The following is a 26,108-nucleotide window of genomic DNA, read 5'->3' as shown; positions in this document are numbered from 1 at the left end:
AAGCGACTTAGCAAGCAAACTGGAAAGGAGGTCGCATACTTTCCAATACTACCCCCACCCCCCCAGGTTAGGGACCTTTCGTCAAGTGGGATGCAGAGGGGTGTTTTATGTTAACTTGCAGAGGGTTTTTTAGTATTGTCGAGAACTTGAATCAAGTTGAAGCAAATGTTGGTTAAATGTTGACTTTTTTACCCCCCGCGAAAATCTGTTTAGAACAGGACTGGATTTTTGGTAGCGATACAGTTCAACCAACAGCGAATTCAGAAAACTTTCTCGTGAAGGGGCTTGCATATTGTGGTTTAATTTTGTGCCGAAATTGCCAAATATCGTCATCTGCAGGTTTCTTTTTTTTTTTAAATAAGTTAGGAGTGTTCAGAAAAAATAAAAAATGTTTCTAGCAATTAGTTATTCTTTGGAAAGTGTCGTCTCTATTTTGAGTATTTCCACATCAGCCTAACGGGGATTAGAAGTTCCTTTTACGGTTAGAGTAATTACAGAGCCCGGGACCTTTGAGGAAGGTGGGTGTGCGTGTGGGAGCTGTCCCTGGTGAGGTTGTCTCAGGTGTGAGTGCTACTTACCTAGCCTTTCTTGTGCTTTTCTGAGCACCTGGAAACAAAGCATCCGTAGGCAAGTTTTTTAATCAGCATTTTAGGATTTAAGTTATAAACTGTGTTGTACAGCCGGGAGCTGATTTAAAAGTCATCTAAGGATTTTTCAGGGTGTTAGGGTTGTAAAACAAAAGTTTTATAAATCCCACAGTTGCTTGGTGTTGGGATTATTTGTAAAAGTAACTGTCTGTTTATCTCTTAGATCTGTTTATTCTCTTTTGAAGCATGCTGTGAAACCTAAGTTGGTAACTACTTTAAAGCATGTGTGATACACAGTAATAGCTGCTCTTTCTGCAACTTGTTTCACCTAGTGTGGGTTGGAAGCAAGTTACTTTCTGGAATTCCTGAAGCCTTTGAGCTAGGGCTTCCCTGGTATTTCAGCTGTTAAAGAATCTGCCTGTAATGCAGGAGACCTGGGTTCGATCCCTGGGTTGGGAAGATCCCCTGGAGAAGGGAAAGGCTACCCACTCCAGTATTCTGGCCTGGAGAATTCCATGGACTACAGTCCATGGGGTGGCAAAGAGTCTGACACGACTGATCGATTTTCAGTTTGAGCTAGTACTTCAGCCCCAAGTAGGAGTCCCACCTCCTCTTTCTCTCTCCCTCCAGTTGTCACTTGTGGAACTTTCTGAGAAAGGTGGTAGGGGGTGGCTCTAGGTTTCCAGCCTGTCTCCTCCCCGGAATTGATTGTGTCTGAGCACTAGGAAAACAGGAGGGCGTGTGGTCTTCACCCATAGAGCTCCAGATGTGATGCTCTTGTGGGACCTGCTCAGGCTGTGCAAGCGGTGTCCTCACCTGTAGTTTCTAGTAAGCCTGGGCACACGGGTTGCTGTCGCTCTTCTTAAGGAGCCCACGACCTGCCAGGTGCTGTGCTGGCGTCTGGGGTAGGGATCAGCGTGGGACACAGCCTTGGAACGCTGACTCGGGGGCACCCTCGTGTGGGCTGTTGTCCTCTCTGGTGAGGTTTGGTCAGGGCCCACCCTGTGCACCTCCCTCGCCCCCCTTAGGTTAGAGGCAGAGCTGGCACCCTGCTTGCCACTCGGGGACCTGCCTGGGGTCTCCGCTCCTTCTGTCGGGGGCCTCCCTCCTCCACCCCCACCAGCCTGTTAGAACTCAGCTCTGCATGGTGCAGGGGTGAAGAGTGGGCTCCGAAGCCGCCAGGAGTTCTGCCTTTCAGCCCCTTAAATACATGGGGTTTTTTCCTCTTTGTTTTTTGCCCCCCTTCCTTGCCGGTCTCCATGGGTGGCCCTGGGTCTGTCCACTATCTTCCATCCCTGCCTAGAGGAGGAGACTGCTCAGATGGCGCACCCTGTGCCTGGAAGGGCGAGTGTCCAGTGCCTGGTTCCCTGCTGCAAATCCTCGAGGACGCCGCTTCAGAAGGGCAGAGAGAAGGCAGAGTGCACCCCAGCAGGGCTCCAGCGAGTGGGCTTACCTGTGGGGGGAGGAGGGAGGCCTCTCTGACGGTCAGTCATTTCCGCGGGCCTGCTGGGCTTCTGGGGACTCACCTTTTGGTATGGAGAAAGAACTGTGTCTGAAACTTGCTCCTGGCCACCAGCTTATCTGGAGTGAAGAGGAAGGCCACCAGAAGGTCTCTCCCTTGTGGCTTAGAAAGGGAAGGAACGAGATAAGAGAGCCGCTAGTCCACCCAGCAGACAAGACTTGTTGATGAGAAGTTGCTCAGCCCGTGTAGTCTCTGGACAGCATTTCTGGAAGGATGATGTCTGCAGCCCTCCAGAAAGGGATCGCACTTGCTGTTGTGGCGGTAGTTTGAGTGGCATCCACTGAACCCCATTGGGCCTCTGCCTGGCAGCCCCTGTAGCAACCGACACCATCCCTTCTTTCTTGGGGAGCTTTCTGCCCTTGGGAACTCAGCCTGGTGGCTGCCTTGAGCGACAGCCAGCCTGTCTTCATCCTCGAGGAAGATGAAGAAAAAGCAGGTGAAAGCGGATGGGAATGAGGGTGAGAACTTCAGCGTAGAGAAGGTCAAATGCTTTTCTTGGAGCTGCCGTTGCCTCTAGTTCCTAGTCTGTTTGGTTGAAATCTCAGTCTTTGGGGAACCGTGTGGGCAGTGGGAGAGGTGCTCTCTTCCTTGGCTGCTGACCTGGAGATGCAGGCAGGTGGTGGATGGGCTCACCGCTCCTGTGACCTGGCCTCTGCCTGCCCCGCTTCACTGGCCCTCGCCACTGACCCTGCTGAGTTTTGTTCCTTTGCCTGGATCAGCCTCAGCAGCTTCAGAAACCTTCCCAGTTTAAAGGTAAAGAAAAGTCTTGCATAGCAAGTGGGGGTGTGGGCCCCAGTTACGCTCTCACATCCTCCCTAGTGCCCTGTGGGCCCCTGGGAAGGAGGTCCTGGGATGAGAGAGAGGAGGCCTGGCGAGGCCTGCCATCGGGTCCTGCCCAGGCTCGGGCTCTGAGTTTGACCTCTCAGGCCTGCCCACGTGTGTGGAGTCACCCAGCACCCTCCCCACAGGTCCCTTGACATTTCATTTTTAAAGGTCTTCTGTTCCCCCAAAGAGAATTCACTTAGCCTGAGCGTCTGAGACACCAACGGGTGTCATTCACAGGAGTGTCCAACCGATCCCCACAGGGCCTGGCCTGGGTTCCATTCTGCCCCAGGCCTGTTCTCTTCTCCCTGCTCTCCTGAGTCAGCGCCTGGAGGAGAGGCATGACCTCGCCCCTCCCTCTGTGGCCCAGCCTGCGGTCCAGCACGTGGCCTCCCCTGGTGCGTCCTGAGGGGCCCGGTGGGAGGGCACGGGGAAGGCCCAGCACACTGCCGTGGACCACGGGCTGTCTCCGCTCTCCTCGCCTTTGTCTCATTCCGATGTCTTCCTCTGGACGTGCTGGGGTTCACAGGAATGGTTATTTTGAGATCTGCATCGCAGGGTGGCACATCTGGGCCTTGTTTTTTTCCAGTGTTCATCCCCAGAGGCCCTTGGTTGTGGAGGGCAGCAAGGGTGATGCGCTGGGAACATGTTTGCTGCTGCCCAGACCATTCACGAAATCTGCCCCTATGCAGACACTCACCTGCGTGCCAGTCACCTGCCGCTCGCATCACGGCTGATCTCTCTGCAAAGTGAAATTGGAAATCGCACTCAGGGTGCTGGCTGTGATAGTCAGGGAGAGTGGCGCCTGGTCGCTGGTAAACAAGGATGGGCTGACCCTCAGGGAAGGGGCTGCCAAGGAGGAGGCGGGGAAGGGGCAAGACAGAGCCCTGGAAGTGGAAGGGCAGCTTGTTACACCGGCTGGAAAGGGGTCCTTTGAAATGGGGGCCCTCAGATGGTTTTGTAAAAAATGGCTTCCCGACTGCTGCTGTGTGGAGGGCAGGGTGGGATGGAAAAGCCACGCCAAGGCCGGGCCACTGCGGCCGCTGAGACATGGCACGTGGTGGGGATGTACGCTCCTAAAAGTAAGTCTCCAGTGTTAATGAAGTTAAAAAAATTTCATAATTGAAGATTTGTTTGTCAAAGTGTCAGACTTTCCTTTTGTTTGCAATTTAATTTGAAATTTTGGTCCCTGTTTTAAGTGGGTTCATTCGAATGGAAGGAGAGGTAGCAGTCATCCTTGAAAAATGCCGTCGTTAAGGTCATTCTGGTTTAAGCTTTGGTTTTTTTTTGGTTGTGGACTAAAAGAGGGTTGTGGTAAACAGGCAGACACAAACCTGTGATGTTTGAGTTCAGAAACCTGGTTTTGATGACGCAGCCAGAACGTCTGCTCACGGGGTGTGGGAGGAGGGCTGACTGAATCCCTCCCGGGAGCCCCGGGAGCTCGTTGGAAGCCACAGTGCTTGGCGGAGGCCTGTCTAGAAGGCTCCAGCCGGCCCTTCAGGGTTCCTCTGCTCAGAAGGCTGCTGAGGGGGTCTGGCAGCAGAGGAAGGGGAGGTGGGTGGGCTCCATAATAGGGACAGGAGCCCGAGACACCCGCCCACAGTCCCACAGTGCGCTACAAATGAGACGTGTCATGCTGAGATCTCAGTGCCACACCTAGTGTAGTGCTGCTGTGAAACAGACATCCATGGGCTCAGGGCTTCCCAGCAGCTCCCACTGATTGTCTCACAGGCTCTGTGGGCCGGAGGTCGGGGCTGGGGGCTGGCTTCTCCACTCGGGCGCTCTCTGGGCTGAAGTCTCGGGTTGCCCACTGCATCCTCCACTGAGGCTCAGGAGCCCTCTGAGAGCTCACTCCTGTTATGGTGTGATTCTCCCTCGTGGTTGTAGGACTGAGGTCCCTGATTTCTTGCTGACCGCCAGTTGGGGCCTCTCTCAGCTCCTTTAAACCACCTGTGTCTTTTGTTCCAGGTCCTTCTGTCTTCAGACCTGCCAGGCTTTAAATCTCTGGTAGTCTCTGCCAGCTGCAGGAAGCTTAAAGGACTCGTGGAGCTGGGTCAGGCCCACCAGGGGACTGTGTTAAGGGCTCGAAATAATACAGCATGGTCCCAGGAGCCATGAGCGTTTCCTCATGGCCGCAGGTTTTGGATCTTCCTGGGCGGGGTTGGGGAGGTGTTCTCTTGTAGGTAGACCTGCCTACCTGGGAACACGGGCTGCTCTTTTTGTTTCCAGCACTGCTCTCGTTTGACTGGATTCTAGTCCGTCACTATGACTCTGGCAGATCGTCTGTCCTCTGGTTTCGTTGTCACCACTGCACTCGGGCAGCCAGAGCGGCCGCAGCTCTGAGGCCTGTCTGTGCCTCTCTCACGTGGGCTGTTCTTAAAGTGCGTCATCTGAGCAGAGTTTACGTGAATGCCATGGACGTACAGAATCCCAGTGATTGAAAAGTACCGTGTGTGAGGTGTCCTGCCTTGGCTCGCTTAGCGAAGGTGCCCTTCCTGCACTGGGGGAGGGTGGCCGGTGACTCGCCCGGTCACCTCTGGATACCCTGCGGTCCCTCCGTGTTTTCGGAAGACCCACCCCAGCCCCGGGGACTGGTGCCTTGCTCAGAACCCACTTCCTGTGGAGTTACTGCTGCTCTTGCAAACCGGCGCCGGCGCTCCTGTGTCCTTGCGGCGAAGGTGGGCTGTGTCCTGGCCTGCATTCCCAGTGCCAGGCACACTCTGGCCACTGCTGTGTAAGTGTCTGGTGGGCAAGTGAGCGAATGAATGAGAGAAGGAAAGGAAGAGAGAGTCTGGCAGGTGTGGCAAGTCTGCAGAGTTTAAATAAACCAAATGCTAAAAATAACTTCCACTGTCTTAGAATTTCTGAAGATTTGATTGCTAACTCTGAGGTTATTTAAATGCAGAATGAAGTAAAATCTATTGCAGTATATCTGTCTCCCTTCCTGAAAAGTGGTGAAGTCAGGTTTACGCTTTGCAACCCAGAATGTAAAAACAACGTTCAACAAAAATTCTATTTGGTGTTAGGTATCTCCATTTAGTTTTTAACTGGTCTCTCTTTCTTATTATGAAATTAATACCTAGCACGAGGAGGTAGAAAGCTTGGTGCCCAGTGGGTGTCCTGTGACCTGGTCCCACGTGCCCCGGGCTTCCGAGGCCTGGGTTCCCTTTGCTGTGGGGAGGAGGCGGCGGGGGCTGGACCCTCGCAGGCCTGGTGCGGCTCTGTGTGGAGGTTTGTCTTTCTCCGCACTCACAGGTGGATGGGCGGAGGGCACTGAGGTTCCCCTTGGCGGGGAGTGGCTTCGATTATCAGCACCATGCCTTTTTCTTGTGGGTTTGTGTTCTGTTTAACTCCCAAGTCAGCTGCTGTGCATAACCAGCTCAGCTCTGTGTGGTTGGAGATCAAGAGTTAACTTCCTAAGTGATACGGTGGATTGTAGGTAGTTTCTATCTTTTCACGTTTGGAAGGGATTTCGCCAGAAATACCATCGCACTGACATTACTTGCTTGCTTGCTTGGACACTATCAGTCGTGTCCGACTCTATATCCCCATGGACTGTAGCCCACCAGGCTCCTTTGTCCATCGTATTCTCCGGGCAAGAATACTGGAGTGAGTCGCTATGCCCTCCTCCAGGGGGTCTTCCAACCCAGGGATTACACCTTGTGTCTCTTATGTCTCCTGCATTGGCAGGCAGGTTCTTTTCTGCTGGAACCATCTGGGAAGCCCTTGAAAGGCATTTCAGATGATCTTAACATTTCTGGAATCCTGGGAATCAGAAGGAATGGCTGGGATGGAGGAGTTAAAGGGAAATGAAAAATCAAACCATTTGTGTGGCAGCGGCGGTGGCGGCTGCGTGGGGAAGCGTGTGCGAGGCCTCGAGCTCACTGGGTTAGCCCCATCTCGGGTAGCCTGGTTTTCCTGTCTGGATGTGACTGGCTTCCTAGAGGGTCCTGACTTCTGAGCCTCAGTTTCCCACTGTGGAGGGGGGCCTGCCCCCTCACCGGGCCTGTCACATAAAGGCGAGCGGGCTTGTGGGGTGAGTTGTCTCATGGAGGAGTTAGGAAGGCCACTGGTTTCGTTCCTCCCTCTTCTCTAGAGAAATCGAAACCAAAAGTTAGGTGGTTTTTGTTGCCAACCGGGTAGTGGCAGCATTCCCGCTCAGGCCAGAGCCTTTGTGTTGGAGAGACGGCTGCAGGGCGCTGGGCAGGCCGCGGGCACAGCTAGCGCAACCCCACCGAGGCCGGGAACGCTTTCTCCTTTTGACCCCAAACAAACTTTTCTGCTTTTAAAAATTTAAACAATGCCCAAGTCATGTGTCCTCCAAGTTTAAGCATCCTGTTTTCCTAGAGCTTCCAGGGTCCTCTGTGTATTTTATTTACCAGGTGTGTGGGGGCTGCCCTCTGTAACTTGCTTGGAAGCCTTTGGGATTTTGGTCTGGTCTTGAGTAGAAGGGGTGGGTGTTAAACTGCTTCTCTGAGCTTGTTGCAGCCTGTAGCACATGCTCTGGGTCGTGTCATGACTGCGACTGAACAGCAGCTGTGTGTTGTGCAGGAAACAGGAGTGAGGGTCCAGGCGGGTCAGAACTAGGGCCGCGCCACCCGTAGGACCATCTGTGAGGACGAGGCCTGGTGCTGTGCTGCCCAGTGTAGGGACCACTGACCTCTCGATGCTCACAGGACTGAGGAGCTGGGTTTTCATCATACTTAAATTTAGTTAAAATTTAAACAGTCTTACGTTGGGCAGCACTGAACTGCAGTAACTTCAGATTCTTTATTCAAAACACAGTGCTTGATTCAGTAACTGCTGCCTGAATAAATCCAAACCCTCACACCAGCAGAGGCCGTGCTGCTCACCAAGTTACCACTGGAAAGCTCCGGAAATGGTGTTTCTGAATTTCTAGTGGAATTCCTTCCCCAGGGCTGCCATCTGAGGCGCACACGAAGCATAAACCGGGTTCCTGGCGGAGGATGCCGTGGAGCCACCCCGATGGCCAGGGAGTCCGCTGCAGCAGGCGGGCAGCGGTCTCGTGCACACCGCGAGGCCACGTCCCAGCCTCTTCCGCCGGGTGGTCTCCCCCCGGCCCCGCAGGAGTTTTCTCCCTGAGTTCGCAGAGCAGGTCTGCGACACGAGTGAGCCTTCTCCTGTTGTGTAGACAGAAAAGCAAAGCCTGGACAGGCCAATCTGATCTGGCCAGAGGTGCTGCCCGTGGGAATGTTAGTCTGGTGCTGACCCTGGGGAGACGGCCCAGAGACTGGGATGGAGCTCGCAGCTCTCTTTAGACCTGCCCGCGGTGTGTCTGTTGAGGGTCATCTGCTGGTTCGCTTTCCTGGAGAGAGCAGACTCGGAGGGGGACCGAGGCCCTCCCCCCGCCCAGGACTTTGAAGGTCCGATGACCAGTGACAGAGCTGTGGGACCCAGGGGGGCCCTTCCAGCTGCTGAAGGGTTCCCCTCCCCCAGACATTCTGGAGCTGCCTGGGGAAGCCGTGGGGAAGGCAGCAAGACTCCTGCCTTCTGGATTGCTCTTAGAAGTTGGGGTTTATGAAAAGTGAAGGGTTTGACGAGCTGTTGACTTGGGTTCTTCTGGAAGACAACCGAGAGACGGAAAAGCAGGGCTGGCGAGCGTGTGCCGCTGGCCGCCTCGGTGTCGGGGCTGCCCTCACTGTCATCCCGCTTCCTCCCAGGTCCTTGGGCAGGAGCTCATTGTGAAGAGCAGATGAAGTCTTAGTAGATGACGCGTCTTGCCCATGGTGCAGCTAGAAAGCCAAAGAACAGGCGCCTTAGCCCAGGCCTGCTGGACAAGAAACCCCGCTTCCCCACTGCCTGTTGGGGAGGCCCAGAAGAAGGAATGTGGTGAATGGTCGGGGGAGCCTTGGTGCAGTGCAGAGAGTATTCTGTTATTGGCATCTCCTCTGAATTTAAGCAGACAGGTTAAAAGCTTGGAGTGCAACTCTGGAGATGACTGAAATATAGAAAAGAGGATACTTTCCGTGGCTTGTGAAATGCAAAGGGATTCCAAAGTATTGTTACAAGTTATCTCCTGGAAAAAAGTGGGTGATGAATCTGTCTAAAGACTTGGTGTCTCTCTCAAAGACTGACTCACGAGGAACCGACGTACAAACGTCAGTGCAAGATGAGGGATAGAGAAAAGAATACAGAGCTGAGCCCAAATTCCAGACAGCGGGGACCTGTGAGAATTGTCACAGGTTAAGGCCTGAAATGAAGGAAAGCTTGAAGAATTCGCCTCTCAGGATGGGTTTTAGAGTAAGCCCGTGGGAAGTAAGTAGAGGGCGGGGCTAGGGAAGACGGCTCCGTCCCGGGGCAGCTGGATGGGTCAGCTGGGCCTTTGCTGCCGGCCTGGCAGTGCTCCTCAATGCGTGTCGTGGTATTTATTAATCGTCGCAGGCCTCTGGAGCCCCCGTCCCTCCAGGAGGAGGAGAGGTGCTGGTCTCCTTACGCTGTAGGAGAGGGCGTGAGGCTGAAGCCGCTGAATCTGAGCGTGCTGTAGGCTGACTTTTAAATAACAGTATTTTTATAAAACAGATTTGTGGGGTTTTTTTGGTAAAAAGTAGAAAACTTAAAATCACTAAATCCTACCCCCCAGAAATAACCACAGGCCCTCAGGTGACTGCCATTGTGGACATCTTTCTAAGCCCTGTTTGGATGGACACATGGCGTTGACCAGCAGACATACTTTAATGCTCCTTAAATACAATTTCTGAATTATTTTGCTTGAATGCGAAAGTAGTATTCGCTATCAAATAGGAAAATAGTTTCTAAGAGCTCTTGTGGAGCCTTAAGCATATAAAAAAGATGATGGAAACCTTCTATGGCTAAGTGTAAAGAACAGTGAGAGTAAAAGTGTTTTTCTTTAATTGTTGATTTTTGTCTGTGCTGGGTCTTCGTTGCCATGTGAGCTGTGGTCTCGTCATGGCTGGCGGGGCTCCCCTCTAGTTGCGATGCTTCTCGTTGTTGCGGCTTCTCTTGTTCTGGAACACGGGCTCTAGAGCGCTAGCTTTGTGATTGTGGTGCGTGGGATTCATGGTTGTGGTGTGTGGGCATCGTTGTTCCGAGGCATGGGCACGTGGGATCTTCACTGGTCAGGGATCAAACCCATGTCCCCTGTGTTGGCAGATGGATTCTTCACCACTGAGCCACCAGGAAAGCCCTACAGTAAAAAGTTCTCTGGCCAGACTCACCTGTGGAAGCCCTAGTGCACGCGGTGTGATGGTGGTAAGAGGTGGGTCTTTGCGGGTGATAGGCCTAGATGAGGTCAGGTGGGGCCTCATCGTGGGACGAGTACCCTCACGGGAAGACGACAGCATTCCCGCATTCTCTCTCCACCGCATGGACATGGGGAGAGTTGGTAGTCTGCACACCCAGACGAGGGCATCACCGGCGTCTGGCTATGCTGGAAGCAGACGCTGGGCTTGCAGTGCCTGGAGCCCTGTAAGGTGCCCGTCTGCGGGGCCCACGACACAGCCCCCCGTCCGTCCCCGGCTCCTGACTCATGCTCCGTTGTCTGTCACCGTGCGTTAGGCCTTGGTGTCTTGTTCCATCACTGTGATCACTACGTAGATTTATTGAGCTCCTCCTGAGTGCCAGGCCCCGTTCTGAACACTGTGGACTCGAAGAATCTTCATGATGACGTCGCGGGGGGTGCCGTCAGCAGCCCCATGTTTCATGGGGGGAAACAGAGGCCCAGAGCGGTGGGGGTCCCACCCTCCCGCCCCGACCCCACAGTCTGCAGTTGCTCAGCCTCGGTTCTGTACTTGTGCAGACGTTGTGCTGGGCGCCAGGCTGTCCCCAGACGCCACGAGCTTTCCAGGTCCTGGCGGGCGTCTTTGTGGGGCTGCCCCGCGTGTGAGTGCTGGCTCTGGTCGGGCTCTGAGCCCTCGCTCCCCCTGGCCCGCAGCCCCAGTCTGGTGTACAGGAGAGCTCGTGGGCGCACGCTCCCGACGCCTGCCGGGGGCCTGCGTCGTGACCTCCGTGTGCTGCCCTCCGGCTCTTGCTGTGAGCGGTGTCAGAGATCTGAGGCAGGACAGAGCTCTGCTCAGGGATGCTGGTTTCTTCTGGATGCCCGCCTTCCTTACCTGGTCCTCTCCGCGGCGTGGGCCCTGCCTCAGGCCTTCTTGCAGCCGCCCTTCCATCCGCAGACCAGGCTCTGCCTTGACTTTCGGGGGTGGGCGCTTGTTGGTTCCATCTTCCCATTGGTGGCAGTCTTCTACCTTCTCCATGCGGACAGCCTGCCTTCTTTCTTTCTCCTCTCTGTCCGGCCTCCTTAAACTGGCCCTTCCCGGGCTGTTGGCACAGTGGCTCCCTGTGGCTCCTCACCCTCTTTTCACCCCATGTTTATGGCCACATTCTTAGGTAGGTTTTCCGTAGCATGAGGCACGAGAGTGGGTTTTCCTGACCCCAGCTGGCGTCCCCTCCTGCACTGGGTTGTCGTCCTCGTGACCTTCAGCATCCTGTTCTCTGCCTCTTGGTTTGCTCTGCCGTGGTCATGGGTTGCAGTCTCTGAGAATACGGCATGAGGCTGTTCGAGCCTTCCCACTCCCCTGGAATGTTCCCTTTCCTGCTGGCTGCAGGCCGCAGGGGCTGCTGTGTCTTCGGCGGGCTCTTTGGGGCCTGTGGACCCCTGGGTGGAGAGGAGAGTCTTGGGGCGAGTCTGTGGGCCACCTTTTGGGGCTTGAAGCCTGTCCCCTGAAGAGCTTGGCTTCTTCAGGCCCAGCCCACCTGCCCCATCCTTTCACGGACTCGGTCTTCAGGCCTGGCGGCCGTCTGCCCTGAGGTCAGCCCAGGGGCGGCCGGCCCTCGCTGCCGCTGTGTCAGCTCTCTGTGTCGGCTCTCTGTGCTCCAGGCGCTGCCGGGTTCCTGCGGCCTCCAGGGCTGTGCCCTGGCCTTTGAACGCCTGGCTGCGTCTTGCCCTCTGTCATGGCTCTCGTGCCAGCTCACTGGGAGGCCGTCCCTGACCCCACGCCGTGGAGTAGCTGTGATGGTGGCCGTGGCCACCATTTGGAATATCTGCAGGCTGTCCCGTGCTTCGGGTTGGTTTTGGTTGCTTGCTGTGCTCCCTCCTCCACGGCCCTGACCCAGCTCCGCGAGATGACGGCCTGCTTTTCTCTGTCTGGCGCTCTCCGTAGCCGGGTCAGAGCCTGGTCTGCCGGGGTTGGCCGTAAGGAGCCAGATGATGACTTGCGTCTGCTTTCTGGTCTTCAATGTCGACTTAAACCTTTGGGTCCAGTGAGTTCTGTGCTTTGTTCTCCCTCCCTGCCTGCGTATCTATTTTTACTAGTTCTCAGCACTGTTGTGTTGTCCCCCTTTTCCTTAAAATGTTTTCCTGGTCATCTTGGGGGGCGCCTTGGGAGGTTGGCGTGTGCTTTTGCTGGTGTCTTGAGCAGGCCCGACCATGAGACTCGAGAGGTGGACATGTCTCGGTCATGCCGGGCAGAACTGGAACAAACGGCTTACTGCTTGCTTTACACACATGGAGACCTTTTGCCAATTGAATGAAAAGTAAACATTTGATAATTAAAAGTTATGTTTTTATTCTTCTGGTATCATAGGTCACACTTGACTTTGATGTATACACAAATATTGGATACTGTGAAGTTAAGTGGCTTTAATTACAGTGGACTTTCAGAAATGCTGACACACGGGCGTGTGGGGAGACTTGGCTCTCATGTGGCCAGCGGCGCATGGCCGCCTGGCGGTGACGAGCGCCCACGTGGTCATGTCCGCAGTCTGCCCGGAGCGGGCTCAGGCTCACCGAGTGCCCCCCTGGATCCCGGGGGTGTGGATGGTGGTTGGCAAGGTCCCCCATCAGGTGCGCCATGCAGTGTTCTCTGGGGAGAGGCGCCCATGACGTCTGGCGTCGCTGCCCAGCGGTCAGGGCCAGGGACAGAGCAGCTGGCTGGGTGGAGGTGTGCAGGAGGCGGGCGGGGGGCAGTGGGGAGTGTGGAGGCTCCAGGGGGCTCTCTCGGAGGCTCCAGGGGGCTCTCTCAGCAGTACGAGCAGAGACGTGAACCTCGAGTTCCTGCCATCGGGTTCTGTGTGGGACGTGAGGCTCGGGCTGGGTGCCAGCCTCTGAGCATCTGTAACGCGGGGGGCCGAGGGGAGGGGTGGTTCTGAGGGTCGTGCTCGTGACGTGTCCCAGGCGGCTGGACCCAGCAGGCAGGCGTGCATGTCAGCTGCTTGTCTGCACAGTGAGAATGCTGACATGATAACATTGCTAGTGGATTTTATCAGTCTCTAAGTCGGGAAATGGCAGCCGGCTCCAGTGTTCTTGCTTGGGAAAGCCCATGGACAGAGGAGCCTGGTGGGCTGCAGTCCACGGGGTCCCATAGACCCAGGCACGGCTGTGCACATGTGCGAGTCCCACCGAGCGCGGCCCCCTGACGGCAGCACCGGTGCCAGGAGCCGGCCAGCGGGGAGCCAGCTGGCAGTCCTGGTGTGGAGTTCCCAGAAAGACTAGCAGGCGTGGTGACATCCCCTTCCTCACTGGTCCCCTCTAGCCAGTCATCCACGTCTGTAGAGGTAGTTCTGGGCTTGTAGGGTGGCTTTCTTAGAAGCCCTGTCTCTTTGCTAATAAGCCAGTGACCTGGGGGGTACTTTAACCAGAGCTCTAGGGCTGCACGACCTTGGAGATGAGCACAGGAGGAGGCCCCTGGGTCCCCAGGGGCAGGGGCCCAGCCAGAAGGGAGCGCGTGTGTGGTTTGGTCTTAATGTGAAGGCTGAAGGTGGTCTGCCTGAAGAGGAGTGAAGCTCAGCAGTGTCTGCCTTTGGTTTTTGGAGTAAAGTCAGTCAGTAACCCTGCATGAGGACGCTTTCTCTTGACTTTGATTATACAAGCAGTACAGTACTTAAGAAATTTGGAAAATAAGGAAAAGAAACGACCCACGCTACTTTTCTGTTCTTAACATATTTCTCATTTTGTAGTGCTGCTTTAAATGTGTCACAAATGGGTCATTTTGTATGTTTGTTTAACTCTAGATAAATGGTTCCTCCTGTCTCAAAAAGCTCTTTTAAACAATTTTTAAGGATGGAATTGATGTACATTGTTTCTCAAATAACTAGGGAGAGATATATACAACTTTTCACTTTTTATAAAGGCCTGTCGTGTTTATTTCTGCCCGTGTCTGTGTGTTGGGTGGCTTGCTGAGTGCGACTCCCCAGCCTGTGGCTGAAGGTCAGGATCATGAGCTGCATGGGTGTGGATTTGAGTCCTGATCAAATAATACTTGCCTCAGAGGCTATAATGGCATCCCGTCCCATCACTTGATGGCAAATACATGGTGAAAAAAAGGAAGCAGTGGCAGATCTTATTTTCCTGGGCTCCACAGTCACTGTGTACAGTGACTGCAGGTATGAAATTAAAAGATGCTTGCTCCTTGGAAGAAAAGCTGTAACAAACCTACACAGTGTATTAAAAAGCAGAGACGTCACTTTGCTGACAAAGGTTCATATAATCAAAGCTTTGGTTTTTCCAGTTGTCATGTACGGATGTGAGAGTTGGACCATAAAGAAGGCTGAGTGCCAAAGAATTAATACTTTAGAATTGTGGTGCTGGAGAAGACTCTTGAGAGTCCCTTGGACTGCAAGGAGGTCAGACCAGTCAATCCTAAAGGAACTCAGTCCTTGACTATTCACTGGAAGGACTGATGCTGAAGCTCTAATATTTTGGCTACCTGATGGGAAGGGACTCATTGGAAAAGACCATGATGCTGGGAAAGATTGAAGGCAGGAGGAGAAGGGAACAACAGAGGATGAGATGGTTGGAAGGCATCACTGACTCGATGGACATGAGTTTGAGCAAGCTCCAGGAGAGAGTGAAGGCCAGAGCCTGGTGTGCTGCAGTCCATGGCGTCACAAGGAGTTGGACACGACTGAGCGACTGAACAACAATAAAGACTATTTGGGAGACGCTAGTGAAAATGCTGGCAATGTGGACAGTATTGTGTAGTCTCCCAGAATAGTCCTCTTTTCAGACTCTTACCACATTGCTGCCCAGAAGATTACCCAGCTTACCTTCGTGAGTGTAAGCACTTCTGGAAATAGGACAGAAGATGTAGCTGTCTCCATCTGAGAAATGATCCAGCTCCTGGAGCCAGGAGCACGGCTGCGCGGCTCCCTCTGAGCCCTGTGGCCTGAAGGGCCTGTGCTGCAGCTGCCATGCAGGGCTGGGTGGCGGGGGTCCCAAGCCGTTGCGTGTGGCTCAGCCACGGGCCTTCTTGGCACCCTTTGCCCCGGCAGCCCCCTTGGCTGTGAGCTCCTCCAGACTGTGGGTCCTGGAGGGCGTTGTGGGCTCCTCGGGACCCCAGTGTCAGGAGGCTGAGCCCCACTGGTCGTTTATGCTCCGTGATGGGTTGAGGCCTTGCTTAGTGAGTGGGAGCTCCCTGCTGGCTTGCTCCAGCTGGTGGCTGTGGCGTTTCATGACGCACCCCGGGAGAGCGATGGTTCTGAGCAGTTGTGACCAGCGGCATCTCTGCTCACACGTCTGTGAGATGCTGTGGTTGGCTTCATCCTGGTCTGTGGGAAGCTCTGAGGTGTCTTACCAGTGCTCTCTGTGTAGAAACCATGTCAGCATGTCCTGTCTGCTCTTGCAGTGGGTTTAGAAAACATGTCTTAAATTAACTGCCTCTGCCATGGTTAATTAAGAGCTTCTGGTATCTGACCTCTTGCTTTCTTCTGTGAGGAAGAGGAGATGGTTGTGGTTCTTGGGCCTCTTGGAGGCCCCAGGGCCTTTGCTTGGCGTGTGCAATGTGCTTGGGTTTGCTCTGCCTGGGTGAAGAGATACTTTCCCTGATCTGCACAGAGGCATCTCTGCTTCCCTGCAGCTCAGGTGCTTGGACGTTGCCTACATGTGGTTCTGTGTGAGTCATCCCGGGATGGATCTCGGGAGAGAAAGCTTGCTTTTTTAAAAAAAAAAAAAAAATTATTTTTGGCCATGCTGGATGTTTGTTGCTGAGAGTGTGCTTTCCCTCATGGCCAGCAAGGGGCTACTCCCTTGTGGAGCGCTGGCTCTCCGGTGCCTGGGCTTCAGTCATTGTGGCCTGCAGGCTTAGTTGCCCTGCAGCATGTGAGATCTTCCTGGACCAGGGGTCAAACCCATGGCCCCTGCATCACTGGGCAGATTCTTAACCACTGGACCACCAGGGAAGTCTGAAAGCTTGCTTCTGCCAAGAGCTGAATTTGCACGGATCAGGGTGACCGAGTTGAAATGATTCCTGAGCTGCAGAGCCCTCTGTCCTGGCCCTCTTATTGTCCTGGGTTGGCCTTGGCCTGGCGTGGCACCCCAGGGCTCCCAGTCCGTCACCGTGTCCTCCAGTCACTCAGCTCTCAGGACCCTCCCTTGGCAGCAGCTTCTCCAGAGGGCCTCTCTTTTCCCTCTGCACTCTGGCGGCTCCGCGGCTTCCTGCAGGTCCATGCTCAGGAAGCCTGTGCACAGGTGGGTGCTGGCGGACGTAGCGGGCCGAGGTGCGGCCCCGCAGGCAGGCAGTGGGAGCCCTGGCTCAGCAAGAGCTGGAGCGCTCGGGAGGAACACAGGCTGCCGGCCTTGCGGTTTCAGGCTCCTTACACTTCTGAGCTTAGGTTACAAGGTTAACCTTTGACGGCCTCATTCATGGTTTTCTAAATAGTTGGTAGAGATAGAATTGGTCTAACATTATTTAAAAATAAATACAAATGACTTGTAATTAATCACTAACCATGTTTTAGAAAGGATTGTGCATCCCCAAAGTAGAAGTGATTTGGGCATCCCCTGTAGGTCTGTCTGTCCAGGAGCCTGTGCTTTGCAGCCGCGGGGGGCGCAGGCCTCTCTCTGCCGTGGGCGATTGGGCTCCAGGCTCTCGCTGTAAAAGCGTTCACGTGTCTTGAAAATCTCCTCTAAGACTCCAGTGGTTCACTCCAATTTTAGTATATGTGCTGCCGAAGCGAGCACATTCACTCCAGATAGTTTCAACAAGCTACTGTTTGTGGCAGAAATGCGGAGCGTGAACATCATGGAGCTGAGGGAGGGAGCTCCGGTTTCTGAGAAACCACTGGCTTATTAAGGCTTGTAAGGAGAGCTGGAAGGAGTGGGAGAGGGAGAGAATGAAAATGAGTACATGGACGGTGGAAGACGGTTTCTAGTAAGTTCTTTTGCTTTTTTCACTGTAATCAAAAAGCCTGGCTTTCCACAGGCGTTTGGAATTGCCCAGGTTCATGGAGGGTGTGAAAGGGAGGGTGACTCACGGTCAGCAGAAGGGGGGCCATGGGGCTGGGGGCCAGGGAGTGGGGACCGCGGGGTGGGGAAGTTGGACGACTGAGTGCGCAGGAGCACGGTGCTCGTGGGCTTGGGTGCTGAAATGCCCTGTGACCGAACTGGAGGAGGTTGTGTTCATTCATCTGATTTTTCTTCTCCCGCAAAGCAATGAAGTCTGACCTCTGACTGTGGCTTTCCTTAGAAAAAGCCACGGGGATTTCAAATCTAGGGGAACAGGCAGCTCTCTGTGCTTCCCCCTCGCAGACCTGCATCAGCAACCGCTTGGCCTTTCCGTTTGCCCCTCTTCTGCCCGCACTGTTTTAAGTACACTTCATTGTCCTTACTTCTGGTCCCTGTGTAATCATGTCTCCTGCCTGCTGTAGTGCATCTGCCTCTCCTCTTGTTTGAGTGCAGAGATGTCTCCACGGAACAACTTGCAGACTGTGCCGCGCTGGCAGCGGGAAAAGGAGCCTCTCTGCCTGGGGCTGGGTGCCAAGGCTCCGGGCTGGGGAGGTGCTGCTGCCAGGCACCCCCTTCGGAACGAGCCAGTCCTCGCTGGCTTTGGTTCAGATTTAGACAGTGTCGGAAGCCATGTAACCCTGCCAGCTCAGCTTCTGCAGTCGAAAATCCTCCTCCTGGAATGGGTCATCTGTTCTCAGGAATAGCTGTATTAGCTGTGAAATGACAGAGTTTGGTACCCAACTTAATAATCTGTCTTCTGTTCTTTAAAAATGCTCATTGACTTGAATTTCATAAGTATGTACAGCAGCCATATATCAAGTATTTACTAAAATAGATACTGAAACAAATGTAAAAATTAGTTTGGCTAATTAACGTACTAAATGTACTAAAAATTGAAAAGTCATTACCTTTTGAGTGGGTTTGAACTCTTACAAGAGAGTGATTGTAAGAAAGGTCTTTTCTCATTTTTCAGTGAACCTTATTTTCTAATACTTAGATTAAAAGTACATTTTTAAATAATGCTTCAGAGGTTTGTTTTCCAGTACTTCCTTGATTAAAATTCACCGAAAACTCTGGTCTCACCATTTCCATCTTTCTTAAAATAGCCAGGAAGGGCATCAGTTCAGGACTTGATCTGTTGTGTTGTGTGAGATTCTTCCGCCCTGACGATTGAAGCCGCGTGTGGTCTGCGCGGCCCATCGCCAGGGCTGGAGTGTCAGAGCCCGCCTCTCAGGGACAATGGCGTGAGGCTGCCCTCTAATTCCTCCTGTGCACGTGCCAGCAAGACTTCCCCACCACGTCCCAACTGACGACACCTCTCCAGAGGCTGGAGCCGCCCCCACGCACAGCCATCCCGAGGCCGCTCCTCAAGGGTGACCCCCTTAGAGCCTGCGCTGGGCGGCAGGGGCACCCGGGTCCCTCAGCTGACGGCAAGGTCTGTGCTGTGCAGAGGTTTCTGGAGCTGATCCTCCGCCTCGTGTCTGCAGAGTCACAGTCAGGCCTCACATCCCGTGACCCTCTGTGGCTCTCGCTGCCTCCCCACAGTGCCTTGTGGCCAGCTTCTAATTCACGTGTTCCTTTGGATCTGAGGTGCTGTTACTTTGAGGAACTCGACCCATTTGAAATTGAAATATAAACTTCACATAGACAACTTTTTGTTCATCAGCCAGCTTAGAGGTGTACTGTTACGAAACGTGCCATGAAGAGGAAAAATAGTTAATTTTGAATTGGTTTGATGCTCAGCCATTGATTGAAAGATGCATCCCAATTTTAGACACTTTGAAATGTTAAGGGAAAAAAGAGTATGTTTTCATGATGATGGAAGAATGATAGTCTTTGCCCAACTACAAGTTACATCAGTTACTTGGAAAATGCTCTAATCAGGCACCGTTGTTTACCAGGCTCTTGTTAAGCTGTTAAGTCACAGTTTTGTGAATGTAGCAGCATGTGTGTATATAAATTATACCAAGAACCATAACGCTTACTTTTAATAGTTGTTGTTCAGCCGTGTCTGACTCTTGGCGACCCCAAGGACTGTAGCCCGCCAGGCTTCTCTGTCCATGAGATTTCCCGGGCAAGAATACTGGGTTGCCATTTCCTAGTCTACTTTTTGTGTTGTATTGAACGTTATTTCCAAATGTTAAATACAATCAGTGCTGTAATGAGCACATTCATGGGTGAACTTGTATGTACTTCCTCAGTTGTGTTTCCTCTAAAATGCCTCTTTTTTCCTTTTCACTTTTTAAACATTTAAAAAATTATGCACAATTTTAATTATTTTTTGGCCACATCATGTGGCATGTGGGATCTTCGTTCCCCAATCAGGGACCCAAACCCACGCCCCCTGCAGTGAAAACTTAAGTCTTAACCACTGGACACAAGGAAGTCGTCTTCACTCTTCAATTTATACATAGGTGAGTACATTCTAATAAAAACCCAAAATGCCAGCAGCACCCAGATGTCTATAGAGTAGGAGGTGGTCACTCTTGCCAGCTTGTTGATCACCTGGAGGAGGAAGCTTGGTGCCTTGGCTTGTGGCCTCTTGGACCTTTCCCTGAGTTACGTGCACACGGAGTGTGCGTGCGTGCGTGTGTGTGTGTGCACGTGCGCCAGAGCCCAGGTGTTCCAGAGCGTGTGTGTGTGTGCGCGTGCGCCAGAGCCCAAGTGTTCCGGAGCGTGTGTGTGTGTGTGCGCCTGCCAGAGCCCAGGTGTTCCGGGCTCAGTGAGGAACCTTCGTTCAGTCAGACCCATGGTCAGCTGACCCCATAGTGTGAGGTTCAGCCCGAGAGCACCTTGTTCTTGCTGAACAAATGCTTCCTGTTGCTGCCACGTGCAGCTGACAGTTTACACGCCACGTGTTTTTGGATAGAATTTCTTTGTGATTACTTGGCTGTGTCAGTCTTTGTGATTGTCGTGTTTGTGTTGGAGTCTGGAAGTCTGAGATAGCTCCCTTTGATTTTTCTTCGGTTTGATATCTTCATTTAAAACTTCAGCTCTGGCTCTGTATTAACGTTTTCAAACGTAGAACGAGGCAGGACTCTGCCTTCCTCGTGTTTTTAGCTACTGTGTCAGGATTCGGTTTGCAGAGAGGGAAGGTCACAGAGTGATGGTTCCCTGACCCCAGCGTGCCAGGACCAGGGAAGGGGCAGGCAAAAGGGCTGTGGGTGTGCCGCCCTTATACTTTCTGAGAAGGCCCCTGGGGCTTCTGTCAGGGCTTGCTGGTACCTGTAGGGGCAGGAGGTCCATGATCTTTTAAGCACCTGGGCCCTCTAGGTCACCGTCACTCCAGCCGGTTTTGCGATCCCACTTCTCTGATCCATGATAGAGGAGATTGTGCCACGACGGTCACAGCATAGAAATTTCCTTGAGAGATGTGGAAACGGGTGATGTGGGCCCTGGGAGATACGATAACTAAATTGCATACTGATGCGAGACTCGAGTGTGGTTTTTACACAGAGGTCTTGTCAGCTGTGAGATTCCTTGGAGGTTTTGCTACGTGAGAACAACCGCGCTCATTTTCATTCTTAAGTAGAAAAGATCAAACCTCTTCCTGGACACAGTTCTGTAAACCCCTTTGGAGAACTGAAGGTGCGTGCGTGCTCACTGTCAGGAGCAGGGATCAATAGAAGGCCCTGCCAAGTGTCCGATGCCAGTGTGGCCGGGAGCGCTTGGCGTGAGTGCGCTGTCCCGACCGTCACAGGTCGTTTCACAGAGTGATGATGCTTTTTGTGGTGTCAGTCAGTTCAGTCTCTCAGTCCCATCCGACTCTTTGCGACCCCTTGGACTGCAGCACGCCAGGCTTCCCTGTCCATCACCAACTCCCGGAGCTTACTCAAACTCATGTCCGTATTGAAGAACAGCATCCCAGCTGTTTTATTCAGGACTGTGTACCTTTTCCTAGGATACTTGGCCATTTCAGTGACTTGTGCTCACACATTGAGTTATCCAGCACAGGAGTCAAACACCTGGATGCTCGTTTTTGATGACGTTGTATAGGGAAGGTCAGGTCTTCGGTGACGAGGTCATCAGCAAACTATGTATTTGATCAAAACTTGATTGATCCTACATGTGTTGTTGGAGTGCTTGCCACAAGCCGGCTCTGAGACCAGGCCATGAGCAGGCGCCCTGTCCTCCTGGAGGTCTTGTTCGGAGCCGGACTCCCGGTCGTCCCATGCCTAGAGGGGGCGGGGGTGCTGCTCCTCCCGCCTGCAGGCCCTGTCTGGTGGCTCTGCCTGGCCCCAGCCCTCTCCTGCCCTCAGAGCTTCCTTCCTCTCAGGGTTCCTCCAAGAGCCCGAGGCGGAGGAGGCAGCTGCAGGGCTTTCTGAATCTGCCCACATGGTTGTCAGACCTTATCTTGTTTTTCCCCACTGACGGGCCCTCCCATTCCAGAGCCACGGCGGTACGTTGAGGGGCCCTGCCTGCCTGGAGGAAGAGCCCCAGGGTGGACCGGAGCCTTCTTGTCCAGCAAGGCCGCCCTTCTGTTCCCAGAGGCAAAGCAAGCATCCTCTTCCTGAGATGTGCTACAGCAGTTGTGAATTTATAGTTGCGGTTTATTACGTATCTCACATATGCGTGTCATTAGTGTGTCTCACTGGTGGAGCAGGACAAGGCAAGTCAACAGCCATCTGACACTGCTGAATTTCACACGTGGCCCTGAGGGCAGGCCCCGGGAAGCTGAGGGGTGATGTCATGTTGCTGTGTCTCACGCACCCGTCCTTTCCACTCTTCAGTGGCGTCTGGGGGGTTGGAGTGGCCTGTCTCCTGATTCTTGCACAGGTCGGATGTGTGGAACGTGAGCTCGGACTTGACCACATCGGCTCTGCTGTTCTTTCAAGTCTTCGACCAGTTGCCTGGCTCCTCCAGGCTCATGTCCTCACTCAGCGTCTCTGCGCCTCTGTGCTCTGTTGTTACCAACAGCGCTGAGCTGCGGGGGAGCCTGTGCTCCTGGTGCTTGGGTGGGCTGACTGCTCACCGATGGACGGCTGACCCAGGGGTGCATGTGACCTCCCAGCAGATGCTGGTGGCGGGGGCTGACGTCCTCGCTAGCAGGAGGGTCCCTGGCGTGATCACTCACCTGGCACGTCTGGTCCTGCTGACGACCGTGCTGGGCTCAGGGAATTGTGGCTCACAGCTCTCACGATGTGCCGTCTGAGCCGCTGGAAGGGATGCGGGTAAAGGCTCAGGACGTCGTTGGCTCTCAGTCATTGTCGAGATGATAGAAGCTTTACCCGCTGAATCTTGGAAATTTGATAGCCATTTTGATAAAATTATTGCATTTCAGTGTGGCATGACTTACTACCTTTTTGGATTGACTAAAAACTGGACCCATGGCTTAAGCAGTAGCAGGTGTGGGGTGATGTTTTGTTTGAAAAACTAGACATGGTGGGCTCCAAGTTAGGTCCCCGATCAGTGGTGGCCTCGCTGACACTGCCGATGTGCGATGAACAGGGGTGTTGAGAGTTTGTCTCCCGCTCCGTCCCGTCTGGGCTGTCAGTGGCTGCACATCACTTGTAAACTGAGTGCTAGGACTCTCAGTGCAGGTGAGCTGTGGGGAGGCGATCCCGCAGGTGAGGGAGGCACAGCTGGCCGTGAGCTGGAGTTGGTGGAGGACGAGATGTCCGCTGTCTGCTCACCTTCGTGGCTGAGCACCCGATGGTCCCGTCAAGTTGTGCCTGCTCTCAGGACTGTCTTGCTTGGTATTGAGCTAATGTTGATATTATTGAACGAATTTCATTTTATCTTTTTTTCCTTACTAATAATCAAACTTGGAATGGAACCAGGTAGATTTGACCTGATATATAATTTCTGGGTTTAGATTATTTGCTCCCTTATCTTTAATCATCCAAAGTAACTGAAGGTGACGTGTCCTTCCTTCCGGCAGAACGATGACCCTACGTTGCCACCCCCAGGGGACTGGCAGAGAAGTGACTTCAGGGGCTGGGGTGCGAGGTGACCTTCAGAGCCCACTGGTCTCTCCTGAAACCACTGCTTTTTATTTTATATCTTTGTTAGAAATGATGGAGGCGGGAGGGCTGAACTAGCTGGTATTCCTCACACCTTGGTCGCTGACCCCTGAGTCGTGGCCTGGGCCCTTGTTGCCGATCCGGGGCATTGTCTCAGTGGGTCGGGCAGACCTGGCCGCTGAGACTCGGGGCTGCCAGACTTCTGAGGTCAGCTGTCTTCTCCTGGCCCGGCCTGTCTCAGACCCGGCAGTGAGGGTGCCCCTAGGCCTGGAGCACATCCTGGCTGAGGTGAGACCCCTGGATCGCTGGGGTCCCTGCCCTGCCTCCATTGGGAGCACGCTTGGTCTTTCATGGATGGAGTTTTCTCAGTTTCTTAATGTCAGGTCACTGAAATGTTTCTTTTGGCTGCTGCTGCTGCTAAGTCACTTCAGTCGTGTCTGACTCTGTGTGACCCCATAAACGGCAGCCCACCAGGCTCCCCCGTCCCTGGGATTCTCCAGGCAAGAACACTGGAGTGGGTTGCCATTTCCTTCTCCAATGCATGAAAGTGAAACCTGAAAGTGAAGTCGCTCAGTCGTGTCCGACCCTTAGCGACCCCATGGACCCCCTACCAGGCTCCTCCGTCCATGGGATTTTCCAGGCAAGAGTACTGGAGTGGGGTGCCATTGCCTTCTCCGTTCTTTCGGCTAAGGCTTGAAATACCAGTCGAAAGTTTTGGTGAAATGTTCTTGTATTATTCTGGGGTGCTAAACCATGCTGTGGAATTGCCTCCCCACGGAGGGGTCATCCCTTCCTGTACTCTCAGAGGGAACAAGAGACTGGATTGTAAGTGGCCAGATACGCTTTAGTGTCATGCTGATCTGATAACAGAACGCGAAGTGTGGTTACATTTAATGGTAACTCGAGCGTGTTTCTCTTTTGTTCATTAGACTTCACGAGGAAATAATTGACTTTTATAAGTTCATGTCCCCTTGTCCTGAAGAAGCAGCCATGAGAAGAGAAGTGGTGAGAAGGATCGAGACTGTGGTTAAGGACCTCTGGCCGACGGCCGATGTGGGTATACGTGCCATACTCCGTGTCACTGCAGGTCCTTGCCGGCAGGCACCCCGTGTTTGCGGGTCTGTGCAGACCTGGCCGGGCCGGGCCCCCGCTGTGGTCCTGGGAGGGCAGCGGGCAGCCTCACCTGGAGCTTGTTAGAGATGCACGTGCCTGAGCCGAGCGGAGGCCCCGGGAACCGGGCTGGGGCAGGGCTCTGTGCTCAGCTTGCCGCACCCCCACCCCCACCCCCAGCACCCCCACCGGTGATTCTGAGGTTCTGACATCTTCAAGTGTGAGGACTGTCCGCCTTGGGGAATTCTCTTTTGGAAACTTGTAATTATTTTCCTTGTTTGTAATTTATCCTAAGATAAGTTTACCCCTTCCCGCATCACACTGCATCCCAGGGTTCCATTCTGTGAACCCTGGAAGTATTTGCTTACAAACTGCTTCCCCAGTGAGTGAACCGCATGTGCTCATGGAGACGCGCTCCGTGGGCCCTGGGCACGTGGGGGGCAGTGGGAGATGGCCCTCTGGTGCCCTGGCGTCCCCGCCCCCACCGCAGTAGTTTGATCCCTGCCCTTGGGTGCCCTGGGATAGAGCCCTGTGCTTTCCACACCCTGGGCACCAGCTCCGCGCGGCTGTGGGCACCGCCAGGAGCTGTTTCATCTTTTGATTCTGAGTTTTGGAGAATTCCTTTTGGGTCAGGCTTTTAACTTAAGGCTTGAGAGGATGCTGTCCGGTCGGCAGGGCCCTGGGCAGGAGCTAAGTGAGCAGTGGCAGTGGGTCTGAGCCGCGTGCCCTCTGTTGCAGGTGCAGATATTTGGCAGCTTCAGCACCGGCCTCTACCTTCCTACCAGGTGAGTGCCCACTCCACATGGATGAGGGCTTGGTGGACAAAGCTGGGGGTGAGGGTAGGGGGGCGACGGCAGCGTCTGTGTGCGTGCTGAAGGCTGAAAGCGGGTTTCTTGTGCAAATCTGAGGCTGGAAATGTAAGCTAAAGGAAAAGACCGCAGAGCACAGGGGGCAAATTGCAGGAAGCAAACATTTAATTTACTTTTACGATAATTGATTGCTTTGCCTTTTTCCTCTTGCACTTACTGTGATGGGCTGCAGAGAAGATGAGAGAGGAGGGGATGTGAGGAAGATGAGAGCTGTGTAGCAAGTGCAGCAGAAACCGTCTGAGCTGTTTGGATGTTTTTGAAAAGTTGCTTTTACATTTTAATGAAACTTCAAGCAAAATTGCATTTGAATAGTATTTTGTGAGGATTTTTAATTGATAGAAAAACATCAAATAGGTATTTGCATTTTAAAGCCATTTTCCAGCATTTCCTCAAAAAGGGTTTTTTAATGTCTAGTTTTATGTGCGTCATTTTATTAAAAACTTGCAGTCTGCTAAGCCAGTTTAATCCTCGGAGACTAAAGAAACTGCAGCCTCAGGATTTTTTGGGTGGCACTGGCGAGGCCGGTGGGGAGCTGGATCCACCCCAGGTGTCTGGGCGTCCGGGTCCACTCAGATGGGAGGGCCAGGCCTCCGCGGTCCCCCTGTGGTGCGGGCGACTCGGTCAGCGTCTGCTCTCCACCTTTGTTACAAGTAGTTCACAAACTTCATTTTCTCTCACTAAGAGGGAGAGGCTGGTAGGATGATGTCGGCCCTGCAGGCGCTGCGGGCCTGCAGCCGGTGTGTTACGTGCAGACGGGAGCAGGGGTTCACGCTCACTTCTCTCCCGTCCAGTGACATCGACCTAGTGGTCTTTGGGAAGTGGGAGCGCCCCCCACTGCAGCTGCTGGAGCAGGCCCTGCGGAAGCACAACGTGGCCGAGCCAGGCTCCATCAAGGTCCTGGACAAGGCGACGGTGAGTGCCACCGCGGGGCGCCCCGCCCGCCGGCAGCCTGTGGGACTCGCTGACGTGCTTTACGGCGGGTGCTGGTTCTGTTTGAAGACTGCTCTACTTCTTGTGTGAATGTGCTTCTGTTGT

The 26,108-nt window shown here is 53.6% G+C and overlaps 1 protein-coding gene across 3 annotated transcripts in view; it reads left to right on the top strand.

Annotated features, from left to right (window-relative positions):
• Positions 1-26,108, top strand: part of TENT4A (terminal nucleotidyltransferase 4A) — a 41,405-nt gene that overhangs the window by 1,190 nt on the left and 14,107 nt on the right. For 2 of the 3 annotated variants that reach the window (XM_081520967.1, XM_081520964.1), the window contains exons 2-4: positions 24,024-24,147; positions 24,943-24,989; positions 25,865-25,985. In XM_081520967.1, coding sequence (XP_081377093.1) covers positions 24,024-24,147; positions 24,943-24,989; positions 25,865-25,985 — 292 coding nt within the window. The remainder of the gene's footprint in view (positions 1-24,023; positions 24,148-24,942; positions 24,990-25,864; positions 25,986-26,108) is intronic. The other variant, XM_081520968.1, reaches the window with a different exon arrangement.

This window comes from Giraffa tippelskirchi, chromosome 8, assembly GCF_054371585.1.
Source record: "Giraffa tippelskirchi isolate mGirTip1 chromosome 8, T2T-mGirTip1v1.2.pri, whole genome shotgun sequence".
NCBI lineage: Eukaryota > Metazoa > Chordata > Mammalia > Artiodactyla > Giraffidae > Giraffa > Giraffa tippelskirchi.
Note: the sequence above shows the minus strand (reverse complement) of the source record. Positions and strands in the feature narration are given on the sequence as shown.